At 36.4% G+C, this 13,478-nt stretch overlaps 1 protein-coding gene across 10 annotated transcripts in view; it reads left to right on the top strand.

The window, feature by feature from the left end:
• The window catches only part of LOC133517977 (piezo-type mechanosensitive ion channel component), a 78,525-nt gene that overhangs the window by 17,295 nt on the left and 47,752 nt on the right, over positions 1-13,478 (top strand). For 7 of the 10 annotated variants that reach the window (XM_061851492.1, XM_061851494.1, XM_061851499.1 and 4 more), the window contains exons 3-9: positions 4,739-4,834; positions 5,565-5,776; positions 5,949-6,072; positions 6,452-6,698; positions 9,215-9,380; positions 10,303-10,428; positions 12,675-12,783. In XM_061851492.1, the coding sequence (XP_061707476.1) occupies positions 4,739-4,834; positions 5,565-5,776; positions 5,949-6,072; positions 6,452-6,698; positions 9,215-9,380; positions 10,303-10,428; positions 12,675-12,783 (1,080 nt within the window). Of the gene's footprint in view, positions 1-4,738; positions 4,835-5,564; positions 5,777-5,948; positions 6,073-6,451; positions 6,699-9,214; positions 9,381-9,900; positions 10,118-10,302; positions 10,429-10,778; positions 10,839-12,674; positions 12,784-13,478 lie in introns of those variants that run through there. The other 3 variants (XM_061851493.1, XM_061851495.1, XM_061851502.1) reach the window with 3 other exon arrangements.

Below are 13,478 nucleotides of genomic sequence, written 5' to 3'. Positions count from 1 at the left end.
CACATATCAGTGAAAGGATCAGGATTGAAGTAGAATGGCGTTCTAAAAGTTTTAATCATGTGTCGAAAGATGGCAGTAAATTTATTGAGGCCACATAAATTTCTTTGAAAGTCCACCTCTATTTCAAATTCTCTTTCGCTATAGGTACGATAAAGATATCAAGTGTAACAAATTGCCAATAAAAGGTAAACTAAATACCTACATATTCTGTAATTAACGTCAAATTTATTTGTGATCAACGGGAAAGACCTTTATGTATTTGTACCTATCTACATCTGTCAGTATGTCTGTCTGTCAATTTGGAATGCATCTGGATTATACATTACATTACAATTTACGTTTTGATATCTTTCTTTAAACGGTCTACTACTTGCGATCGCAATATAAACTCTTTCTCAGTCAATCTGTTTAGCGATATCTTTACATACTCGTAAGTATCAATTCAATTATCGTCGGAGTGTAAGTGACAAACAGAATTAGCACTGCTGCCACTTGAATTAATAGATAATGAAAAATGTGCCTACCTATTTATGCTAAGTAAATACTACCTACATACGGTTGCATGCCTGCCAGTGTTTCCCAATTCATTAGGTAAGTATTTGCATTGATGCATGGCACACGCTGTACGTTAAGTAATTTTTAATAGTTTTAATTAAACAGATAAAGTTATAAACTTGTAGCGTAGCATGCTATCCTTGACAGCTGAAGGTGTGCCCATTGTCTGAGTGCTTACTACTGTTTACCTACTAATTTGTCTAAGTACTTGTAAAAATCACACGTTGTTACGTTCGCTTTCAAGGTAACTTTATTTATACATCTGTGAGTGTGAATACAGTTACAAAATTTAATCAATTTAGGCTAAACTTAATCCAAATTCAACGTATGTATTGCGCACACATATATTTGTAGGTATTTAATTTCTTAGTCATTGGCTAAAGCTCAAGTCGGAGGCATATTCTATAAATTCTATTCCAGTTATAAAAATACGATATTATTGATATCAATATCATAGCAATCACTATTTAATAATATATAGCCGCGAGAGTCCTCAGAGTTCCGCGCCGAAATGAAAACGGCATGATACTGTGGTGCGGGGATCCCATATATTATGATAAAGCGATGAAATAATAATTGTAATCGGTCAACAAGAGTTATTTTGAAAAGCAGTTGATTTTGAAATTGCAGAAGCATTTTGCTAATCGCAGATTGTCTGACAAGTCAACTATCGGTCTATTCTACCAATATTAGGTATTAACTGATACGAGTAGAAGCGGCGCAAAAATGATAAGATGACCTACATATTTTTTAAGTCCCGTCTATGCCGGTTTCAGGTGTATAATTGTATACATATTTTTAGACTGGACTTTACATTCACATTAAAAGCCAATGAATGAGGATGTTGACTCTGTTGACCTGCATACCTAATACCTATTATGTATCTACCTACGATGAATTGGTTAATGTAATATGAAATGTTGAACATATTATACACAGAAGAAAGTACCTTACCTACTCGTATTTGTTTACTTTTCTATACTTATATTAGCCTCGATGTGCGTACAACTAATTTAAAATACCTGATATTATATTCAGTAAGATTTATTAACATTACATCCAGTCTTATTTATAAATACTTTTACCATACTTACTTACTTACTCCTCTGGCGCAGCGACCCAAAGTGTGTCTTGGTCTCCAACACGACTGCTCGCCACTGATCCCGGTCCTGTGCAGTTTCTCGCCAGTCTTCAACCTGGAACTCGCGCAGATCAGTGTTCATCACATCCGCCCATCGATACCTAGGTCGACCGGCCGGGCGGCGTGCTGTCGGTTTTCCCTCAAACGCTCTTTTCACCGCCCGATCGACTCCCATTCGCCAATACCATACCTACTGCAAGCCAATTATGTCTCTCATTTTATTGCATCTATTTACAAGAGTGCACCTGCACTTAGTTGATTGTAACTTAAAAATTCCAATACCTTATCGTACACCTTTACATAATGTGATTAGCACTAGCATTAGTCATAATCCGGTGTGCAAAACAGATGTGTAATGTAAATACATTAGGTACAAATCATATGTTAGTAAACAATAGTACGTTCTCGTAGTAAAATACAATACTTTATTTATAGTAATCGCTAGCATGCATGATGTATTTTTATGATTTTGTTATTTGTTTTCCGTTTCTTGTGATGTAAAAATATTAAATATAGGTTTAACATTTATATTTCGACATTCAGTTTTGCATAGCCGTGTTTCTCTTGATGTCGATGCGTTTTTATTGAAATAGCTAATAAAGTATGTAAAGTAGGGTATCCAGCAAAGGGTTATTCCTTATTTATTTTATTCAATATTGTAAATGTGTATTAACAAGGGCTATTATGTGTAATGGGAGTTGGGTTGTGAGCTTGAAATTTCGAATTCATGTTTGTTTTTATTATTATCTACAAATGGAAGCATTATAATATAAAATGTATGAAAATAAGGATAACGGGTGTATAAAGTGTAACGACGGTGAGAGGTAACAGGCCAAACAGGTGGTAGAAATTAATTTTATTAGCATTTATGAGAGATAAGTACCATTATATGAAAGCAAACCGAGGTCAGTTTTTTTTAATGTTGAAATACTGTTTTGTGCGTGCCGCTATAATTTCTGTCGTTATCAAATTAATTTTACGTGCAAATTATTTTCGTGTGCTATTTCTTATTGTTTTATGATACTGGTATCGGCTGCGGAGTCGTATAGTAGATACTTTATTTAATCTACACTACAAAGTTATTTTATTCGCTCTAGTTTTTCTAAATCAGTTGTTTGTTATAAGTTATGACACGATTATGCTTTTACTGCGGCAAAATAATCTACCAAGTTATATGTCGATGTCTGACTGGGCCGTCTGGGACGAAAAATGGGGCGAATATAAAACAGAGTGGAACAATCCGGCTAAATGTTACAGTGGCATTTTGTGGCCAGGCAATTATTTCTGCTTGATATAAGTCATGTCATGTTCCTGAAGTATTTTTACAAACTTTTATTTGGCTGAACTAAGTATATCTTCGGTATGTGTAGATGTGTATACCTCATAATCCGGTCATGGAGACCGCCGGTGACCATAGAAACTAATCGAGATTTTGTTCCTTTTTTTGTTATAAGCCTGATGACATCAATGTAATTACTTAATAAAGCTCAGATTAAGGTGTTTTCACAAAAACTCGTATTTCGAAAAATCTTACATAGGTTTGGGTGGAGGTCTGGGGGGTTTGTGCCAAACCTCACTAGAGTGGGAGAAACTCTGAAATTAAGAATGAACTCCCCTCTAATCGATCTAATCATAGTATTAACATGTTTGTATACTTTTGGGATTAATCTACACTTGCAACTATTTTCGATTGTAACATCTCAATAACAACTATCTAAATCAACTGAAGAGCGTTTGACTACCTACTCAAAAGTTCTTATTACTAGACTTTCGAATATAAATCTTACGTATGAAGCCTTAAAATTTAATTGCGTAGGTCCTCTCCTCTTAAAAGAAAGAAGTACGTTTGAAAATACTCTCATGAAGTAGATATAGATACGTACTTAACTTGAGGGCGGCTCGGGCGATTTGTCATGTCATTCTAGCTGTACCTATTCATTCGATTTATGACCATTTTTCTTGACCGCGCTATTCACTGTTGTTTTTATTGTTTATTAATAGTTTTTGTCTGGAATTGATTTATTATTATTTTCCGGGAATAGCTATCTTATAAATTAATTATAAGACGATGAATATGAAATATCTAATATATGTTAAATAATACGTACATAAATATACTAAAACACATATACGCAAACTGTAAAAGTAGAGTTAAGTTAGAAACCACTGGCAGGTACATAAACATCGAAAGAGGGGTCAGGGAAGGAGACCCGCTCTCCCCAACTCTATTCATAAGCGTCTTACATCAAGTTATGAAAAGTCTAAAATGGGAATATAGAGTAATAAACATAAACGGAAAATATCTCACACATTTAGTATTTGCAGACGATATAGTGCTACTGTCTAGAAGTGGGAAAGAGCTACAATTTATGATCAATACTCTACACGCAGCTAGTAAAAACATGGGCTTGAAATGAATCTTCAAAAAACAAAGATGTAGAAAAAGAAACATTTATAGAAGACAATAAGAAGTAAAAGAGTATATATATGCCTAGGGAAACAGATATCCTTCAGACCGGATAACAACATGGAAGAAGTAGAGAGGCGGGTAAATAAAACATGGAACAAGTTCTGGAGTATGGCAAATATACATACTTCTGAGCGCCCTGCCGCTACTTTTAAAAAGAATAGTACTGGATTCGTGTCTCCTTTCCACACTTAACTACGATAGCATGTCAAAGGCCAATCGAAAGATTTAAAAAAAAAGTTAGGTTAATAGATAAAATACGTCACAAAAATATACGAGAAAAAACTAAAGTAATTGACGCTCTCGAACACTCTCTAAGACTCAAATGGCACTGGGCAGGTCACATCGCGAGGATACCAGATGAAAAATGGACAAAACTATTAGTATAGAATAGTATTTAGTTTAAAAATAGTTTGTAAAGTGGTTACGGAATAAAAAGGCTTGTTATTTTATTTTATGATATATGGTAGTAAATAAATTAATTATATTCTCATTCGGTGCCAGCTTCAGCTTGTACTTTAATTAGAGGTATTCAATTATATTATGAATAATAAAGTGTTCTCTTTTTGTTACAGGTATAGCACTACGCCCGTTCGGTTTATCATTTATATACCTCCTCCTCTACTTAATAGCACCTCTAACACAAGTGCCATCCGCGCAAACGATACGAGGTAAGACTTTTCATTCTTAGCACACGTAGCTAACATTAAATCTATCCTGTCCTGAGCCTATTAACTATTTATTTATTTATATAAAATTAAATGCAAGAATAAAATACAGTCGGTATAATTTGAATTAAAATAAATTAAAATTTTTAATTAGCTCAAGATAATGATGAACCCTAGATAAGTAATGTTTTAATTAGATAAATAATAATATGTGTAATCCCATTAGCTGTAAAGTGTTGACATGTAAAATACTTATATTTTATCAATAAATATTTGATTGATTGATTGATTGATATAATAACGGTACAGTATCATAAACAGTAATTCAATTGCATGAGCAAAATGTTGTTAAATCTTTTATTCTGCCGTGAGTGTTTATAAATTAGAGTGAAATAATTACCTAGTTTAAATATTCTTATCTGCGTGGGATAAAAAAAAAGTTCTAGACTAGTCCGCTATAATTATCTGATGCAAAATAGTAAATAACTTCTTTAACATGGGATGTCTTTATTTAATATTGGGGCGACTTTGATAAACTTCACATTGTAAGCAACATTATTTCAGGCAATTAGACTTATATACTACTAACAGAGGTAGCGGATAAAAATAAGTCTTCAAATTGAATTACCAATCATATTTCAAAGTTGTATCAATATACGGTATAACTACAGCTCTAAGTATACATTAGACTTTTTATATTGCCATACATTTCATTAAGATTTTTGAATTTCAGGATGGCCGGGCAAGTTTCTTTGTTTAACCTTAGTGGTTTCAGCTCTGCTTTTACTATTACACGTAGCATGGCACATAGTACTGGCCGCGTTCCCGCCCTATGGGTCGCTGCCACACGAAAACTACCTCGTAGAAATTATCGGTCGGAACTTGGGCCTGGTGCCCTATGATTTTATAGATCCAACAATGGCCATACAATACTTGGCACCGGAGGTAAGCACACAGTTTAGGTATTTTTTTAACCCGACTTACGTAGTAGTTATGATTCGTAAGAAAACTAAGAATTCGATTCAGCGCCTTACATAATAATGTCGGAATAAATAAGGTATTCATTAGATCCATTTTTTGTCTCGTTGTAATATGAAGAATAATGTTTATTTTTCAGTTATTGATGGCTATCGTTTCGTCGTTGGTATATGTGTTGGTAAAAAAGTTGCTGTCGGGACCAAACCAACCTGAAGAAAAGCCACACTCAAAACATCAGAAGTATCCGCTCCTCACCAGTGCCGGTACAGTTGTATTTTTAAACTATTTCTTACATATGAAATATGTTTTTTCTTTCTTTTAACATGATTTGTAATCATGAAGTAAGTCTTTGTCTGTCATCAAATTTTGCAATTTTTTGATTAATTTATCTGTAACTGTGCAAAGAAAAGTACAGTTTATAACGTGCCTCTTCGGTGGACATTCAGGGCATAGCGTCCCGAGAAGTATCTCGATAAGTGCAACACATAGGTATAGAGGAATGGGGCGAGGACGCGCTCAACACCTATCAACAATGAAATATGATCATATTACATATTTCCTTTTCATTTTACCACTGCGCTTTTTCATTGTGCCTGCCTACAATATTGCCATGACAATGACACGCGATTTTCTTATTTCCAGGCAAATACCTATGCCTCTTCCTAATAATGTTCTCCGGCATCATGCTCCCAAGCGTGACGTCAGGGATCTACTTCCTCATATTCATGGGCGCGGCGACGGCCTGGTCGCTGGGCCAGCCGCTAGAGCGCGGCTTCGCGGTGGTCGGCCGCTGCCTCATGGCCATTATGGCGGTGCATATAGCGGTGCTGCTCGCCTATCAGTGCACATGGCTGCTGGAATTATATCCGCCGGAAATGAACTTGGCGAGGTTAGTAGCTTAACTTTTTTGGCTATGGAGCCCTTTGGTATTGTGTGCACTCTATATTTTCTTCACCAAGAATGAATTTCTCATCGTCTCAACTCTCAACTTGAGGACGGCGTTGAGGAGCTATATTCATTGACGTCACGTTGGAAAAACCATCACTCTCTTCAGGATGATTCTCTTTAAAGTAGCTGGAACAGTGTAGTCCCTTGAAAGCAGTTGAGCTGCGAGAGACGAATTACGATGTGATTAAAAATACATGTACACGGCCGGGTAGCGAAGACTGTGGCACTAGAAGTGGCCCGGTCGTGCTAGTTTGCCACTGTTCATTTCCTAATTCAGTATGGTGCGGAGCTCTGGGGCTGCTGCGCCCAATAGGAACGACTGTTCCGACTCCAGAAACGATCAATTAGGTGTATCGCACGGGTACCTTCAGATATGTCAGCAACGGAACTGTTTAAGAAATTAGGCAATCTCACACTGCCTTCGATTATGGTTATGCAGGTAGCTATGTACGTAAGGGACAATATATCGAACTACAAAATTAATGGAATGATACATAACTTTAACGCTATACTAGAGTAACTTTATACATTTAGCGTTTGCGTCAAATCCGGTAGTCCTGATTTTTTGCAGACTTGTTTATGATGTTGACCCAATGAATAATCTAAGTTTGTGACCGCGAGCGCCGAACGCAACTTTGTCAAAAAAAAGAAAACCGCGAAATTTTCGGTTGTTTTTAGGGTTCCGTAGCCAAATGGCATAAAACGGAACCCTTATAGTTTCGCCATGTCCGTCTGTCTGTCTGTCTGTCTGTCTGTCTGTCTGTCTGTCTGTCTGTCTGTCTGTCTGTCTGTCCGAGGCTTTGCTCCGTGGTCGTTAGTGCTAGAAAGCTGAAATTTGGCATGGATATATAAATCAATAAAGCCGACAAAGTCGTACAATAAAATCTAAAAATTTAATTTTTTTTAGAGTACCTCCCCTACACGTAAAGTGGGGGTGAAATTTTTTTTTCGCTTCAACCCTAGAGTGTGGGGTATCGTTGGAAAGGTCTTTCAAAACTAATAGGGGTTTTCAAGAAACATTTTTTGATAAAGTGAATATATTCGGAGATAATCGCTCCGAAAGGAAAAAAAAATGTGTCCCCCCCCCTCTAACTTTTGAACCATAGGTCCAAAACATATGAAAAAAATCGTGGAAGTAGAGCTTAAGAAAGACATTAAATGAAAACTATAGCGGACATAATCAGTTTAGCTATTTTTGAGTTATCGCAAAAAGTTTTCCCTTCATAGTAAAAAGACTTACTTCAATTAGGTACTGATTATGCAAATTTGCCTATTTGTTTAACTCGGGTGAAAGGTACCGTTTCATCCCTTGGTTAACAATTTACTATACTTTAAGCTCCAGTTTAGCTTATTGTGACGGAAGAGTAACTACGGAACCCTACACTGAGCGTGGCCCGACATGCTCTTGGCCGGTTATTTTAGATTTGGGCGATTATAAGTATTATAACCCTAAGATTAGATTAGATGATTTATTTCATGAAATACAATTAGATTAGATGATTTAATTCATGAAAGACAATTAGATTAGATGATTTATTTCATGAAAGACAATTAGATTAGATGATTTATTTCATGAAAGACAATTACATAATAAATTTGCATTGATGACAAAAATATAAGAATTTCTATCATGATCGTCAAATTTAAATAAAAATGAAAATAATAACAATACTAATAAAATAAAATTATAGCTTCAATAAGGAATGTCAATACAATTAGAATAAGAGTATGTAGGTAAATACCTACAAAATCCAAAATATAAATTTACAATGTCATAACTTACGAAAATACAATAAAAGAACAATAAATATAAAAACTATAAATAAAAAGTCAATTAATCTCCAATAGGAACAGTCCGTTACTTTGTCATATTTACGTAGAGTAGGTATAGAATAATACAAATAATATCTCCCAATAAGAATCGTCAACACAAAACAATAAATATTTTTTTATTTTTAAAAATGAAATAGTAATATCTTCCAATAAAGGACTAGTTTTTGACACTACCTTCTCAGGACGTCTCAAACTTTTAAAATTAAATATATATAAGCTCCCCACCCAGGCCACCCAGGGGTTCACTGTTTATGATAAACTGCCCAGAAATATCGTTGAAGGTCTCAATTTAATTAGCTTTAAGCGCCGATTAAAAAACTGACTTGTCGAGCGGCCATTCTACGCCTACCAAGAGTTCTGTGCTCACATATAATGAAAATTGTAGAAATAGTATACCCACTTAATTATAATAATATCATTTTTTCAATAATGTACCTGTGTGTAAAATGTAAGTAATTATAAATCGATCCATAATGTGGCCATATAAATTGGTTTTATGAATAAAAATTATTATGATTATGATCATACTAGAGAAATACATTTTCTTCCATTTACATGCGAAGCGTATTGCCTTTAATTAGACAATAATATGATATTTGACTCAATAAAACGATTTAATTTTAGGTATTTCGGTCTAACACAGTTGGTAAACCTCACCGCGACCAACCCTGCGAGTTTTTCCTACGAAACGACAAGCAAGTACTCCTGGGCGACTGTAGCCAGCCCATTAGTTATACTCTTCACTTACTACGCGTTAGGAGTAGAGACGCGGGAACTATTCAAACCAAAGGTATGTGTACACGTTACCTTAATTATTTTACGAATGAATGATGTTTTCAGTTTTTTCTTCACTAACATGGTTATTAACAGAATGCTTTGTCAAGTGATATAACGTATGGTAGACAAGTGCCTTAAGAAAATTAGCCTGCCTGTTCACGCCAGGATATTTAGTCTCGGCTCTCTTCGGATGGGGACTGATATTATTCGATGTAATTGTGTATTTAAGTTTCGTTATACTGCAAAATCCCATGGCGCAGAGGGTCCTATAATGTTTGAGCATCACGAAGTCGCGTATTGATAACTCTCGGATCTCTGGCGACTCGCTCGTCGTTCCTGAAGGGATGAAGGTGTGGTTTCATTTCAATCTCAGTGTTTCCTTTTCACGCTAAAACATGCGCGTGAGAAGGATGCCCTGGAATTTAAATGAAAATGCCTTTGCCTGCTGGTACCGTATTGGGCCCAGGCGTGCTAGTACTAGCATGCGAGTGGCGTCCGTTAACTCAGCTATAACTTTTTATAACCCAATGTGCCAACAGACTGAAAATATATGAGTAGTTTTTTTAATGTAATTGAAGCATTTTATTTATCTTGTATGCTGTCAAATGGATGTAGGGGAAAAAAAAGAGTGCCCTGACCGGAGTAGAGGCGGGCAAGCTGAATGGCTCGCTTGTGCGGGGAGTGTCGTTCCACCGCGGCGGCTCCCTCAACCCTAAGGAAAAGTGGATGAATGCCACTAAGACCGTCCGAGTAAGCGCACGAGTGCAACACGCTTACACTGTAGAACGCTATACATATGATGCTAACACCTTTGATATATTAAACACCTGATCTAATAAACATGCCAAGTCAAGGGAATACTTGTGCCGTGCTTACAATAGTTTTACTAAATTTGTGGGTCTCTGACTCTCAAACGCCATTGACTTATTTCGCAGGCTACAAATCTACAATTAGAAAAGTCTTCTACGTACTACCATCAAAATACCACCTATCGTCAGTGGCCAAATAGCCCTACTAAAATTATGATGTTTAAAACTCCAAAGAACGCGCCACAGATCAGAGTAAGGACCATCTAGCGAAGCTGTCATTAACATTTCACAATAATCCGTTGACCTAGTACGTCTATTAGTTTAGATGTGTTTGATATTACGTTGATTATAAAGATAGATTAAAGTAGAATTAGTCATCACATGTGCACATACCTAGAACATCACTGTAGCATTGAGCATGCTGTAACATAGAGTAGATACTAGACAATAAATCCTTTAACCAATAACGGTTTAGGACTTGAGCATGAATGCTTTTTAACATGAAATGGGCAATCGACATTTGTCACTTTGTTTTCCGTTTCTTCTTAAACCGTTTGATTGATTTGTTCACTTTTTTGCAATTTGCTTTCATTCTTTTATAGGTTGCATATTCCTACATAGATTCAGATTCACTTCGTGGCAGTCCCAGTGAGAACACTCCTGTAGGTATCATTTTATTTACTTTATTATGGGAAAATGGAATGTTGTAAACACATAAAAGAGTTCTTGAGACAACTCTTGCATCAAAATTGCCACATATACAAACAATGACCTCAGCGTATTCGAATGCAGTTGCTGGACTCTTTGCTCAATAATTAGAACTGACTAAAGTCATGATTTCCCATTCCACCATTTGTCAGCATTTATGGCTAACACTGCTTTTTACTGATTAAAAAGTTTCAAGAATTTCGAAAACCACCGTAAATATGTTTAAGAAAATTTTAAATTATGTTATAGCCGCTGACGAGTTGACGACCATATGCGACTTTTGCTAAATAGGTTTCAATTTTCTTAAACATGACAAAAAGTTACTTTTCTATTCGGTGGTGAGGTGCTAACGAAGCGAGATGAAGCGAAAAATACCATGCGATTGTCTGTGTGGTCGTATAAGGGTCAAAATTATTTTCATTGTTTTTTGTCCCCAAAAAATGTGACGGAGTGGAGCTTTTTGTATAGGGTGAAATTTAGTTTTTCTTTTATCTCAAGAAAATTATAATCTACAGCTAGAATAATGCACTAGCGCTCAACCTTTTTTTATTTATTTGATAAAAGATAAAAATAGGAAGTGACAGAGTGGTCAGAAACATGACAATGAAAATAATTTTGACCCTTAAAACCTCCCTTCGCCCTGGTTCTCGCCTCGACAGCAGGAAAACACCTATACTAGATGATTTTGGGGTCTTTATCATGAATGTCAAAAATGTGATACGATGTTCATAAACAAATTTCCCCATGTGACTAACCATAAAATCACGAAAAAAAACTAATGGACATCTTGATGGTTCGAAGTAGATGAAACGTAGGGGTAAACATTTTTGCGATTTTCATATCGGTCGCATGGGATCTTACTAAACAAGGTCTGTTTAGTATGATCATCTTAATTCATTTTTGACGTTCGGGATCGCGACCCCAAAATCACCCAGTATAATGGAAATTTTACTGAATTTGCTTTTCTGTAATACGCTGAGATCTTTGCGTTCAAATGCTAATGGGATATTAATCTTATAATCATGCAGCGTTCAACAGATTTCCATGCATTGTGATACTTGGTCGTATTTCATAGTAATAGTATGTAGTTTATGCACCTTTACAATTGAAGTTTAATTGTTTGCTTTATATGTTTGTTTGTTTGTCCTGAATGTAATTTGTTTGTTTGTTTTAATTTTTTTGTTATGTAGTTTTAACGTTTTCGGTCCTTTTGTCAAGTTATCTTGCCCAAACTGTGGTACCGAAAGGGTTAATTTGAATCATATGAAATTATACGTATAAAAGTATGTATGTTTCACTACGAATAATTAATTAATGTCAAAATAGAAAACTAAGTCCTAAAGTCTCGACAAAGATCTGACTAGATCAGAACGGCTGTTTTTTATTGTTTCTTACCCGTACCAAATGTTGTAAACACAAAGTAATAGTTTCAAACGTAGCTCGTTGCCATCGATGGTTATGTGTATATTGAAATGATAAATTGAAACAAAATTAACAATTATTTGAAAATAATTAAGCTTTAGTATTCTACTTTTCTGTTAAATAATCTAAATCCTGTATCTACAACGAATTCAAATTTAAAATTTGCAGAAATAAATATTGAAATCTAAAATATTCTATATATTTTACTAGCTGTACCTGTGTACAGTTAGCATAGTTATTAGCTTCGCATCTCTGCATACAAATATGTATGCAGGGGTGCTAACCTAATGGTTTTAGAGAATGTACAAAGGTACAGGCAGTAAAATATATAGAATAGACTGTGCTATAATCGTGTGTTACATATGTAGCTGATCCGCAACATGAGCCCCAGCAAGCGGTGGCCGGCCGGGCGGTCGCGCTCGTCCATCAGGAGGCTGCAGCAGGACCCGTCCGGTTCCGTCACTATTCCAGATGAAGGTAATTTACAAGTCATCTCTCCTAGCCGTTTTCGACCACAGCGACTGCGTTCTACCGCTGAGAGCGTCGCTGGTGCGCTCTCAGGTGACTGATATAGCCAATTTTTGCAGCAAATGTACGACCACACTCGTTGCAAGTCAGCACCCCTCCGACATAATTGTAAAGTATGGCCGCAGGTGGTCTGGCCTTCAGCTCGTCGCGCTTAGCGTCGAGTTCTGTGAGCCGCCTGGCTTCAAACTGACGCACCTGAGTCTGCACAATATGCCTCCAACGTGGACGGTCACTGGCTAGACTCTCCCACTTCGTTGGCTCTATATAAGCTCTCTTCATATGCCGTTTCAACACATCTTTGAACCGCAAGAATTGGCCGCCTTGTTTGCGCTTTCCATCATGCAGTTCGCAGTAGAAGATGCGTTTCGCGACTCGGTCTTGGGACATGCGGGAGACGTGACCGCACCATCGTAGCTGTCGTCTCATTAGGTGGGCCTCTATTCCAGCGACATCGGCACGCCTAAGGATCTCCGTGTTTCTAACACGGTCAGACCACGGTCAAAGATTCGGCAGGACAATAGCCATGTATACAGCTATTTTAGTAGAAAGCTTTATATCGTGTGACCGAAACACCTTGGAACGAAGTTTTCCAAACGCACCTGCAGCGGCTCCTATTCTGCAGTTAATTTCGTTGTCAAGGTGGC

This window comes from Cydia pomonella, chromosome 5, assembly GCF_033807575.1.
Source record: "Cydia pomonella isolate Wapato2018A chromosome 5, ilCydPomo1, whole genome shotgun sequence".
NCBI classification, from domain to species: domain Eukaryota; kingdom Metazoa; phylum Arthropoda; class Insecta; order Lepidoptera; family Tortricidae; genus Cydia; species Cydia pomonella.
The sequence above is the reverse complement of the archived record's forward strand: the minus strand, read 5'-3'. Positions and strand labels throughout refer to the sequence as shown.